Source organism: Hyalella azteca, unplaced genomic scaffold (assembly GCF_000764305.2).
Source record: "Hyalella azteca isolate HAZT.00-mixed unplaced genomic scaffold, Hazt_2.0.2 contig2932, whole genome shotgun sequence".
NCBI lineage: Eukaryota > Metazoa > Arthropoda > Malacostraca > Amphipoda > Hyalellidae > Hyalella > Hyalella azteca.
Genome location: NW_025933189.1, coordinates 186,182 through 200,239, shown reverse-complemented (window position 1 = coordinate 200,239; position 14,058 = coordinate 186,182). Strand labels below are relative to the sequence as shown.

Sequence of the window (14,058 nt, the reverse complement as noted above, 5' to 3'; positions counted from 1 at the left end):
GTTGTGTCCTTAGTTCACACGAACTGTGTTGTTGTGTCCTTAGTTCACACAAACCGTGTTGTTGTGTCCTTAGTTCACACGAACTGTGTTGTCGTGTCCTCAAAGTACACGAACTGTGTCGTTGTGCCCTTAGTTTACACGAACGACGCTTGTTGTGTCCTTAGTTCATACGAACTGTGTTGTTGTGTCCTTAGTTCATACGAACTGTGTTGTTGTCTCCTTAGTTTACACGATTTGTGTTATGGTGCCTTAGAACAGGTCACACAAATTATGTTGCTGCGCCTCAGGAGAGGTGACACGAATTGTGTTATTGCGCCATAGAGCGGGTCACACGTCACACTCATCATTTATTGCGCTTGGTAGTAGGCTACATGAATTATTTTTATAACTTTTCCACGAACCAGACACATCACGCATTGGTAGCAGTCTGGAGCATCAAGTAATTATTTTATTTCACTTGCATCCGCAGGAACAGCTTGCTGAGCTCGAGGCAGCGTTCAGCAAGAGCCACTACCCTGACATCTACTGCAGGGAGGAGCTTGCTAGGAAGACCAAGCTCAACGAGGCTAGGATACAGGTTAGTCCTGTTAGTCCTAGCATGCTGTGGTGGCGCTGAGTAACTTGGCAAGGATACAGGTTAGTTTTAGCATGCTGTGGATACACTGGGCAACTAGGCAAGGATACATGTTAATTCTAGCATGCTGTAGTGGCGCATAGTAGCTATAGGCAAGGATTCTGCAGGCATGGCATGCTTCTGCAGGATTCTGTCCTAGCATGCAGTGGTGGCAATGTGTAAATAGGCAAGGATTCTGGTTAGTCCTGGCATGCTGTGGTGGCAATGGGTAAATAGGCAAGGATTCTGGTTAGTCCTGGCATGCTGTGGTGGCAATGGGTAAATAGGATTCTGGTTAGTCCTGGCATGCTGTGCTGGCAATGGGTAAATATAGGCAAGGATTCTGGTTAGTCCTAGCATGCAATGGTAGCAATGGGTATAAAGGCAAGGATTCCGGTTAGTCCTAGCATGCAGTGGTGGCAATGGGTAAATAGGCAAGGATTCGGGTTAGTCCTAGCATGCAGTGGCTGCAATGGGTAAATAGGAAAAGATTCTGGTTAGTTCTAGCATGCAGTGGTGGCAATGGGTAAATAGGCAAGGATTCTGTTAGTCATAGCATGCAGTGGTGGCAATGGGTAAATAGGCAAGGATTCTGTTAGTCCTAGCATGCAGTGGTGGCAATGGGTAACGGCCGCCTGGCCGCCGGTAAGTATCAGTAACCGTGTTATAGTGTTTGTTAACAAAGAGGGCAGTAATGCCAATTCCAGTACCGCTTCATTGACTCAAGAACAACGTTCATTATTTCCAAGTCAGTACCTTCTTCTGTTGCCATGTGAGCATAAGGCAAATTTTAATTAGTGTTGGTGAGTAGAAAAGAAGTTAAAATTCTTATTTTATGCTGTAATCTTAATTTTTTGTCTATTTTGCCTTCTAACATCTTAAGTTCAATGTCTGAATCTCTCTTGCCATCTGGGTTGCTGAATCCTCGCTCCTCAGTTGTGATAAAACATCTACAAACTCAGTCGATAAGCCCTAAATTCTGGTGATAAACTAAGATCGGAATTCTCAGTAAGACCGCAGCTTTCAGAAGGTTGATTCCGGGATTGAAATCCTCATATTAGACAGCGGGCTTTAGAAGGCGGAAAAAATATTACTCAGTACTCACGGCAGTGAGTGACAGAGAGCGCATTTTCTCGTGCATAAATCAGTTTTAATTGCGATTAGTACAGTGTATTAGAGCTAGAGATGTCGTATCTTTGATACAGGCATGCCCGCTTCTTAAAATCGACGAAAACGTGAAGTCACGGACGGACAGACGGACGGACAGACAGACAGACGGACATGGCGAGCACAATAGTGCATTTTTTCTATAAAGAGGAAATGCGCTAAAAATGAAAATAGAATGATAGAGGAGTCAATAGTGTGAACATGCGTCAATAATTTTGTGAAATATGATTCAAAAATTTAAAACGTCTAAAACATGCCAGCAAAATTTTTAAATGATTTCGTGTTAATTTGGTTAGAAGAATTTTTAATTTGGAGTAGGAAACATCATTATATACAGGTGGACATTAAAAGGCAACACTTTGCCGTTGTATAAATTTGTCTTCTAGATTATTTCCACGTTCAAGATAATTTTTTATAGTTTTTCTTGTATAATTTCCCCATCATTGGCTCGATTTTGCGCTCAACAACATTTCATTTTGCTCGACTACCAGAAAATTTTAGTCTATCAACACACTGGCAAGTTATGAAACTACTTACTAATAATTAAACTATCGATTTTGTTTTAAATAATGTCTTCTAGTTTATTATAATTCCAGTCATATTGTTTTACTCTGCGAAGGCCAACACTGTTCGCCTCTGATCTTTTTTGCTGCATTATATTTTTTTTCATAGTAAATTTGAAACTCAATGCACGCAGTAAAAGGGCTCTCATTTTCTTAATGCTATTCCTACCTAAATTGTAAGTCAACCCTTGACTGCCTGCCTCGTCGTGTGGGAAGTGCCGCTTCTTGAAGAAGTTTAGAATTTGCGAAATTCTTTTTTATTCGGAGCCGCGAGTAAGATTTTACCGTAGTGTATTTATTTCAAGTCCTTCATCCTTGGAACGCGATTATGCACATCGCAGGTAGCCTGAAAGAAGGATAAATTAGGCAACGCTGATATCTAGCCTACTTTTCATAATCGCGTTTTTCTCTGCGACGTTTTTACATAATCAAGTTTAGCAATGAAGGAGACTGTGAAAAGAGTGTGTCAAGAGATACGTTCGCTCCAGCTAGGTCACTCTTAACATTTTGCTCGCGATGTCGCTTCTAATTAAACAAGACTTTACTGCACGCTTTAACGGCTAAGAGGCTCATGTTAAATTCACTCGTTTGATTAAAAGTGCAGTGGTTTGTTCAGCTTATTTTCTTCGTGTTATCTAGTATTGGTCGAATTTGATCAATTCACAAACTGATGACAAATGACCATTCTACCAATCTTCGGAATGCCCTATACAACAGGACCTTAAATTCATCTTCCTAATGTATTTCATTCTTGACCGCATAAAAATTTTTCCTAATTTTACGCTTGCCTATATAGCCCTTGTCCCTCATAAGTAGGAACATTTTTGCCAGTATTTACTGCAGGCGCTGTAGGCCGCGCCATTGCTGCCGAAGGATAGGCCTATGCCAGCCTCTGCGGTGCATTCGTGTCCTCCTAGAAGAGGCGAGACCTAAACTTTCCAAGGCAAAAAACTGAACATGAAGGAGAATTTTCCCTGGAGTCTTCAAAGCGCTCCTGTGCTGGAGATTTTTAGACGCTAGTTACGAAGACTTGCCCTCCAGGGACCTAGACTGCAGTTGCTGGTCCAAGACCAACTTTTTTCTGGAGTTTTTATCCAAGGAACTCTTTTAAAGTATTCTTTTCACGTAAAACTCGCGAATATTTTCGACTTCTCTGACGGTTTTTAGATTATTTCTCAATCTTGCCTGGTTTCAGAGTTTGCCGTGTTTTCTGTCATTACAGACTAAGGGTTTTTCTTTTGCTTATTTATATGGACCATAAAATTGTTATCTGATTGCATTGTTCCTAGAAGTTACGGTCTAAATGTTCAATAAATCTAAAGCGTTCTATATTTATACTTTACTTTTTAGCTTTAATGACTACATCATCACTCAACTCTCATGACTACATCATCACTCAACTCTCATGACTACATCATCACTTAACTCTCATGTCTACATCATCACTCAACTCTCATGTCTACATCATCACTCAACTCTCATGACTACATCATCACTTAACTCTCATGTCTACATCATCACTTAACTCTCATGACTACATCATCACTCAACTCTCATGTCTACATGATACATCATCACTCAACTCTCATGACTACATCACCCAACATAACTACGTGACTGTAATGTATGCTTTACAAATCTGTCACCACGCATAAGGTGACGATGGGGCCATTCATCATTCACGAAGCCATTCATTATTCACATTATTATTCTACCAAATTATTCATCCTGATCCGCAGTTCTCCATTTTTGTCACCAATTGGGTACGCGGGAAAACAAACTCCATTTTAAATAACTGATAAAAATGTCGTGATATTCATTGAGATTAATTTAAGAAGTGAGGCTTCTTAAATTAATAATGTCTTATCAATTATATGTGCATTGTGTTCTTCCTGTTCGATTATTTGCAATATAGTGGTCAGGTCTTTATTTGATAATTTGCAATTAACTCATTTCTTTGCTAAAGACGATAGATATGATTCTATTTTGGTTTACGAAAAGGCTTTTGCAAGTGCAACCACGCTGACAATTTTTTTATAGGTGGCCATTTGCTCTAATGGTGTAGTCGTTGCTATGGTAACTTTTCTTGATATAAATCCCATAAAAAGGTAATGTAAATAACTTCAACTAATTAAATAATTAATGAATTGATGAAAATAACATCGAGAGCTAACTTATGTGAATCGCTATTACTAAGATGTTAAGAAAAAATTAACAAGTTCGATTCATTTCACGAGCTAGAAAACTTTAATTCATATAGTGAATGCGATATCGTCTCAGCACAACGGGACTAGCGAAAAATGTTCTTAATTAGAGCCTCGCTAATCACCCTCGGGATGAGAGTTGCGGGGAAGTTGTACCGGCTTCTTGAGTCCATACAACACAAAACAACACAAAGTCTTGTTGTAACTTGTAATTTATACACTCAATAAAATGGCGCCTTCGTGGTCGTTAAGTCGGTCTAAAGAGACGCTATGAAGGCGGGATCATTACATGATGAAAAACTGCTGATATGACGAAAAAATCTTTTCGTTTCATGACTCACGTGCTGATTCGCTAGAGGAAATTTAAATCGCAAACACAATGGATTTAGGTAACATATTTTTTTTTGGGGGGGGGATGGCGGGTGAGGGGGTTCAGAATTGCAATAAATGCTTGCTACCTCACACTGCACATACAAAAAATCCTTTAGCAAAAAAGAAAAAAAATTACATATGAATTTTTCTGTAAGCTCAAAAAAGAAATTTTATGATAGCTAATTATAAAGGAGCTGATTTTGAAATGAAAACTCATTATAAACCTGAACACTTAATAGAGTATGCAATCGGGCTGACAAAGACTTAACTGAATTTTTCGAAATAATCATAAAAGCTTTTAAGCAAGTCATTGTGTGCCTTCATCATGAATGGAAAGCACAAGGCTAAATGCCATTTAAACTTTAGATGATTTCTTCCTTCCAATTAATTGTCACCTGAATTGCGAATACCTTTAGTATCGAAACATTGTTTTAGGTACAGTTTACCATCGTAAATATTGTAAGTAATATGAGAGAAGTGCTAATAAAGAGTAAACCTGGAGAGCGCAAGATGAAAAGAGCAAAATGGAAGCGTGCGCGAGGGAAGCGTGAAAGAGAGCGTGTTGACGGGGTGAGTGGTGACGGGGTGAGTGGTGACGGGGTGAGTGGGGCAAATTGTGAGAGTGGTGGAGTGGGAGTGGGGTAAACTGTGAGAGGGGTGGAATGGGAGTGGGGCAAACTGTGAGAGGGGTGGAGTGGGAGTTGGACAAACTGTGAGAGTGGTGGAGTGTAAATGGGGCTAACGAAAGTGGCATCGAAGAAGAGGAGAAACGTGCCTGAAGGCCGAAATGAAAATGTCGGAGGCTAAGGTACAAATGACATAAAGGTAGAAGTTGGAAACAGCATGAAGGCGGAAGTTGAGTGTTGTAAAGTTAGAGACTTGGGTGTGAATGGCAGAGAAAGTGAGTGGCAAAGGATTAAATTGACGCTGAATGAGAGTGTCAGAAAGTTAGAGTGATACGGAAAATGAGTGGAAAGGAAAGTGAAAGCCAAAGAGTTAGAGTGACACTGAAAGAAAAAAGACGAGCAGAGAATTAAATAAGAAGACGGTTAGAGGGGCAGTGTGTGGAAAGAGAAGAGGATGAGAGTAGCAGAGAGTGGAAAGAGAAGAGGGTAAGAGTGGCAGAGAGTGGAAGGAGAAGAAGGTGAGAGTGGTAGCGAGTGGAAGGAGAAGAAGGTGAGAGTGGTAGAGAGTGGAAGGAGAAGAAGGTGAGTGGCAGAGAGTGGAAGGAGAAGAAGGTGAGAGTGGCAGGGAGTGGAAAGAGAAGAGGGTGAGGGAGGCAGAGGGTGAGTTGAGCGGCATGTGCGAGAGGACTAGGGGCCCCACGGGGCCGGGGGAGCCGAGGGAGCCACGGGGATGTCTTTTTTGTCGCCCCCTCTCGCCGAGGCCGCGGACCTGCGATCAATATGGCGGCCCCCGCTGCTGCTGGGGCTGTTGCTGTTGTTGGTGCTGCTGTTGGTGCTGTTGGTGCTGCTGTTGGCGCTGTTGGTGCTGTTGTTGAAGCTGCTGTTGGTGCAGCTGTTGAAACTGCTATTGGTGCTGCCTCTCGTGCTGCTGGGGCTGTTGGTGCTATTGTTGGTGCTGTTGGTGCTGCTGTTGAAACTGCTATTAGTGCCGCTTTTGAAACTGCTGGTGCTGCCTCTTGTGCTGATGGTGCTGCAGTTGATGATGCATTAGTGCTGCCGCTGTTGCTGTTGCTGGTGGTGGTGCTGCTGCTGTTAGTGCTGCTACGATTCATTCCGTATATGCTATTCCGGCCTCTCTTATTATTTACTCATTATACTGCGGTTCAACTGCATGCAGTGCCTTTGTATGAGTGTAACTGCTAATCAGATTGCTGCGCACATGTACGTGTTGGTGAGCCGCGCTACTCTTAAAACTGTTGTTGTGTAGTGGGGAGCATTCTTGTCTGCGCCGCTTCTCAGCATCGGACGGCTCAAATACTGAGGAGAAGCGACTTGCTCGTAATCTCGTATTAGTAATGTGTGCATTTGATGTTCATATCGCAGCAATAGTTTAGTATATATATTAAGGCAGATGGTATATAGTAAGGTAGACAGAGGTGGTGATCTGGCTCGCATTTCGAACAAGAGAAGCGGCGCCAATTATTATGTTTTTCAGAGCCCTCGTGCTTTCCGTCCTAAAGTACTGCTGCCAGATTTGGGCACCGCTCTAGGCGGGTGCGGTGCGGGAACTGGAGGCAGTCCAACGGACCTTCACGTCCAGAAGCAGCACTATGAGGGAGTTTGAGAACAATACAGAGCACCTGGGACAAGTTGGAGCACCTGTGAATACTCACTGGAGCGGAGAAGGGAGAAATATATCATTCTGCACACTTAAGAAATTATAACTGAAATCTCTCTTCGCATGGAATCTCTTTATGTGGCAGGTCCTAGGCTGTTCAATGCCTTGACGAAGTAGCTAGTATACACGAGGGGAGTTCATACCTGAGACATTCAAGAGACGAACGAATACGTTTTTGAGCACGATCCAGGATTGTCCGTCTATGCCCCAATACCTTCAGCAAGCAGCAAGACACAGCATCTTTGATCAGCTGGCTCAAACGAAGGTAGATGCATGCGGTAGTCAAGTTCAACGTGCCTCCGAGCCTCGGAAGCGGGCGACTGCAGTGGTGACTGGGAGACGGAGGACTACGAAGGCGGCGCATCAGCGTAATCATGTGCAAGGACGTCCTAAATTCGACGACATAAGGACATCGATAAATATGTTGTGCTGGTGAACTGTTGTCAGGGGAATTGGTGGAAAAGGCAACTGTGGCTGGTGAACTGTTGTCAGGGGAATTGGTGGAAAAGGCAACTGTGTTGCTTATTGCTACTATTATGCTGCTTCCAAAATGGCTGCGCTTGATACAGTGCATCATTAATTTTCTTCTTCGTTAATTTATCTATACGTTCTACAACATCGATAGACCTCGAACAGTATCCGATAGAATGAAAGAGATCGAGTATCACATTTTCAACGTACCGACGAGATAACGACTTTGACGACGTATTTTGATGATGTATTGAATGTGAACGTGGCTTTTTTAATACAAGTGGGATGTGTTGAACCCTCGTGAGAAGTGTTGAAAGAGATTTAAAACACGTGCGAGAAGTGTTAAACATGTTATTTATGTATTGAATATGAAAGATGTCTTAAAATGTTCCCGTATTGTTGCTAAAGTTTGTGTATGGTGTATGAAAGGCGAAGCGGCACACGTGTGTATAGGCTAAATGTAATATAGTGTCTAGTGTGAGTGCAAGGGATCCATGTGTACAGATAAATGCATGTGTTTTTAAGTGTTATAAATGATATATCGCATAGATGTTGCATTTTTAGGTTAGTCGCCTCATCAAATGGTTTTACTTTCTAAGCATTGATATAACAAGCTTAGAAAAGTAGATACCTCAATAAACGTTGTCGTATGGAGGAAATGTTAAATAAGTTGTACCATGTTAGAAATGTTAAGAACTTGCCAAAAAATATTTTAAAATTTGAATAACTTGCGGGATAAATCAGGAATATAAACAACTTGCCAAATATTTGAATGATATTGAGAATCTGCCGGGAATTGTCGAAAAATGTTTTGAAAATTACCATGCAATATTGAAGAATGTTCATAACTTTACGGGAATGTTAAATACTTCTGTGAATACATACGTAAAATGTTGAAAGCCGCCGCGCAATTTCTGCAGTGCTGTGTGAGGGTAACGTGTAGTTTTAAATCAAACCTCTCATTTACCGGTGAAGAAAATGTTGACGGATGTGTTTTCGAGGGAATGTTTTGTAGGACGCAAGAAGTTAGCCGGCTAGAGCCTCACTAACTGCATTAGCTGAGCCGAGGCTCGCTCTCTCCAGTAGCCTGCCCTAAGTCTCAATGGCTTCAGACTTTTCCGTCTCATGAGAATTCTTCAACAAATACATTCAATTTTGGCTTGGCTCACCAGCTGCAAAGCTGGCTTGTATTTATATATCACTGTCGTGAATGATATTGCGGTATATTTGTTGAGCAGTTATCCCGCTAGACGTGAATTTTAAGCAGTTTCAAATTCCATGTCCGATCTTGAAAAGTTTCGTAAATAAAAGTGAAGCACTACGTACAATGGATGATTTTTCCCTTCTCCTATTCACGACAATTTTTGAGCAATCAATGATTGGTTATAGTAATGAAGGCATTATTTTAGTGTAATGCCTTAAAAAAGTATGACAGAAATGGGCAGAGGTCGATTTCATCGTTTTCTCGTTTCTAGCGGCGCAAAGTTCGTTGTATGATTAGCTCAAATATTTTAACATAAAGAAGCTTTTACAACTTAGAAACCTTTGGTCTCCTGTTGCTGTGAGAATAATTTGCTTCTTTTCATTTAACGAGGACTAGGACTTCTTCCAATCATTTATTGTGCCCACTTATAGCCACTTGTTTTTTGGTCACTGCCGCGTAACTCTGTGAGTTTCGATCGTGATCTGAACAAACTTTCAGTCTTTGCTCCCATTTTGTTTCTATCTAAAACAGTTCACTTAACCCTGGCGATTCCAGAAATGTACTGCTGAGCCAAGCAGTTACTGCTCACTTGCAGTTTGCTCTCGACGCTAAAGATACAATTTCCGGAGCAGGAAATTACAGCAGCCAACATGCAGGGGCTGCGAGAGCTTGCAGTTCTCCGCAGTCTACAGGTCCATTTTTAGTTTGGATTTTTATTGTTTTTTTTTGTTTGCGTACGTGGCGACTGATAACTTATTTCGGCACAAGGCTTGTGTAATATAACATTAAAACTATGCGTTAATAATATAGTCATAAATAATAAATGTGCTATTTTCAATGATTTATTCCTAAAACTCAAAAAACTATTCACCACGCAGACCTATTTAATTAGTGACTCATTTTGTTTTAAGTACTGTTACTTGTTATTTATATAAGGAGACATTTGAATCTCTATATACCATTAAACTTTAGGAACAATTATATATATTAAGAGTTAGATGCAGCAATTATATATTCAGCGTTAGGAACACATATAATCACGGCGTTGAAAACACTTCTATATTCAATGCTATGAACATCTATGCATTCAGAGTTAGGAACACCTATAAAGCATTAGTTTCACCTTTATATTCAATGTTACCAAACACTTATGTATTATATATAACACGAATTAGAATTACTTTTATACTCACGGCTAGAAAAATTCATTCAAGATTTAGAAAGAATTAGAAAGGCCAATAAATTCAGCATTTGAAACAACTACATATTTAGATTTAAAGACATTTATTCATTTTACCGTTAGAATCTCCCGGGTATTTTGGATTAGAAATAATTAATAATTTTTACGTTATTGAGACTCAGATATTCAGCGTTAGAAACACCATGTATTCTACGTTAGAAATTTATATAGTCACTTACAATCCTTTTTTAAACTTACGCGTTATAAATGCCTTTATATTTAGGGTTAGAAACGATACATAATTTATTCGTAGACACGTATCTCTATATATAGGTTTATATGCACTTATAAATGCAGTTTCTTATGCAGTTTTTATTTACCCGTAAGAAACATACCGTATGATGTGAAATAGCATTACCGTGTGTCGTGTTAGCGTTACCGTACGATGTGCACATATATATTTATAGCGTTAAAACGCCTATATAGCAAGCGCTAGATGAATGTATTTACTCGATATATGTACCTATATACGAGTGTATGGTAAGCGTTAAAAATATTGAATAATTTATGCGTTAGAAACATTAATGTAATGAGCGTTAGAAGCACCTATTTATTCAACGTTAGAAACAATTTCATATTCAATTTTAAAAATGCTCAAAAATAAAGCGATAGAAATAACTGCAGTGTCCAAAGTTAGAGAAATACATAAAATAAGCGTTAGAAACGTACAGGAATTATATATAAATACATATGTATATTCAACATATATATACTCAGAATTACAAACACTAATATATTGACTGTTACAAATACTCATTTATTCAGCGCTAAAAATGCCAATATATTAAACGATGAAATAGTAAATAAATATGCTTGCAGCGCAGGAAACTCCTACATATTCAATGGTAAATAAACTTATGTATTCAGCATTGGAAACATTTAGATATTCAGCGTTTTAACTAGTTGCACATTCTCTTACATGCGTATTCACTGAACACTTACATATTCGGCGTTATAAACACTTACTTATTCAGCATTAGAAACATATATTCAGAGTTAATAACAATTTCACGTTCACTGTTCGAAACATATATTCAGCGTTATAAGCACGTATTCCGCGGCTCCGCCTTATTATGACACACATTCAATGTTAGAAATGTATATTCAGCGTGAGTAACATTTACACATTCGGAATTAGAAATAGGTATTCAGTGTTAGAAAAACTTATTCAGAGCTAGTAACACTTGCATATTTAAGGCTAGAAACACTTTTACAACATTAGTAACATAAGATTAATGTTCAAAACACATAATTTGCAACAATAACACGCAAGCCTTACATATTTAGCGTTAGAAACACTTTAAACATCCAATATCAAAAACACGTATGCACCATGGATGCATGCAGCGTTAGCTTAACCCTTGCATATTTAACTTTACAAACACTTTACACATCCAATATCAATAACACGTATATGCATCGTGCATGCAGCGTTAGCTTAACTCTTACATATGTAACATTAGAAACACTTTACACATCCAATATTAATAACACGTATGCACCATGCGGCGTTATAGCAACACACGCGATGTCAAAAAAATTGTCAAGGTTTGCTCGCGACATGTCGAAGCATCTTGTTATTTAATGATGCTCAGTAGGAAATTATATAATGTTATTTTGCCGGTCCTAGAAAATAACGTGTCCTTGCATGTGAGACGTGGCACGACTCTCGCATTACCAATACCAATACAAATTAAACTATTTTATTCTCATTGCCACAAAAAACTTGTTCAGGTAATCACTGCAGAAATGCTAGCATGTCTGTTGAGTGCGATCAGAATTAATCTGATTATTTTTATCGAGGAACAGAAGATGTGTCGCTGATATCGAGGAGTTCAGGACATTTTCTTTTGATGCCTAAGGAAAAAATTGATCGTTATTCAAAAAAAATCTGCAAGCTTGAGTTTTGAGTCGCTTAAATAAAGCTTTTATTAATTTTCGAAATATAACAATCGTACAAAACAGAAAATGATTGAGAAGTTGAGGGAAAGAATTCAGCGAAGGATTGGTAACTAAAATTGGTTAATTTGATTTAATTTTGAACGATCAAGCAATGAGGATGCAATACAAAATTTGTGGTGCTCTATAAGAGAACAGTGTCCTAGACATCAGACGTTTATAGTTTTATTTTTCTTTTGCGGTGTCTCGAAAAATTATTATGCATTTTCTTGAAAATAATTTGAAAATATTTTTAGAAAAGCTCTTTAAAAAGATTTTTTAAAAACTCTTTCAAAAAGATTCTTGAAAAATTCTTTAAAAACCAGGTGATTTCTCCCAGTGATATTTAATGATCATTTGATCGAAATTTTTTGAATGAATGAATGAAGAAATAATATGCACGACATTGTTTCCTGGACCGAAAGTAATATTAAGTCGGCAATGTAAGAATACTGGGGCAATGCAGTGAATATAAGAGCAAGACAGACACTTGTTGGCGCGGAGGGAAGTGTTGCGCGCGCACGCGAGGCAAAAAATAGCGTAATGAAATTAGCGGCCAGCGAGCTGACAGCCCTCGCTACGAGGGTGCCTGCTGCGAGGGCAGCTCATGTGGTGGGACGGAGAGAGAGGGAAGATGGTCAGGGACTTGTGAGGAGAAGATTGTGAGGGACAGGGAAAGAGAGATGATGTGGGATGTTTACAGTTTGAGCAAGTGAAGATAATATATTGTGAGAGATAAAACGGTGATGACATGGAGAAAAAATATAACTCAGTACTCACTGCAGTGAGTGACAGAGAGCGCATTTTCTCGTCGACGAAAACATATGAAGTCACGGACGGAGAGACAGACGGACGGTCATGACGAGCACAATAGCGCCTTTTGTTCCATAAATGAGAAAATGCGAAAAAAAGGCTGAGAAATTGCAAGGCAAAGAGTGAAAGAAGACAAGAAGGGAAGTAGGAAGAGATGGTTAGGAACGGTAGGAAATAGATGATGATCAGGAAGAGAAACATGTATTCAGAAGGTCGGATGCATAGAGAAACAGAAGCCGGCGAAATGGAGGAGAGAGAAAGTGATAAGGTGATAGCAGAAGAGATGAAGATTCTGATAAGAATTGCTAAGCAGAAACACCACAGAAAGAAATTTGAAAGCAGCTGAAGCGACAAAAATCTTTTATTTGACAATTTTTTCTCTATTCATAGTGTAAGTGCATTTTGCAAAGTCTTGTCAAAAGTGTGCTTTTGTTGAGACAGTATTTTTTATTGTAATATTTACCTCGTGCAGCCAACAAGAGCGCCATGCATAGAACGATGTTGATTATAATATGCCATACAATATGACGATTTCAGGTTTGTTTGTATTCGTAAAATTAATGATGTTTTTTCGTTAGTTTTGAAACGAGAAATATTCCGTTGGCATGAGTCAAAAGTCTTCATTTCTTTGTCGACATTTTAGAATTCCATCAAGCTTTGTCATTTGCTGGAGTGCAAGACCAATTTCAACTTTGTGTTGGGCAATTCTGGCTTCGTAATTACCTCGTAAACGTTGCCCAGAACTCAAGTCGTAGCCACACTGAGCAAAAAAGGAACGTGACCTGCAATTCTCGACAGCCACTGGAACGTGAGCAGAATTTCGGCGAGGCTGCGTACGTCAAAAATAACTTCTGGCTTAGCTTCAAAATTTTGGCTCTGTCATCATACTGAGATCTATAGGTGTTCAGAACAAATACTGTATATGACTAAAGATAAAATGCACTGAGATTTTTCTCATAGGAAAACGACGACACGATCCAATCAGTCAGCAATTCGTGGTGATCATTTTTTGAATCTACATTTTGTGTCGCAGCGACGCAAAGCAACAGTTTTTGTGTCATACGTGTGTCACGTGCCAGGCCTTGTGTCATGTGCCAGGCCTTGTGTCATGTGCCAGGCCTTGTGTCACGTGCCAGGCCTTGTGTCATGTGCCAGGCCTTGTGTCATGT

At 39.5% G+C, this 14,058-nt stretch overlaps 1 protein-coding gene across 1 annotated transcript in view; it reads left to right on the top strand.

Moving 5' to 3' along the window:
- Positions 1 to 469: 469 nt before the first annotated feature.
- LOC108674427 (homeobox protein unc-42) overlaps positions 470 to 14,058 on the top strand; it is a gene marked incomplete at its 5' end in the record, with an annotated part of 34,890 nt that continues 21,301 nt past the window's right edge. The window contains 1 exon segment of the mRNA XM_018162372.2: positions 470 to 577. Coding sequence (XP_018017861.2) covers positions 470 to 577 — 108 coding nt within the window.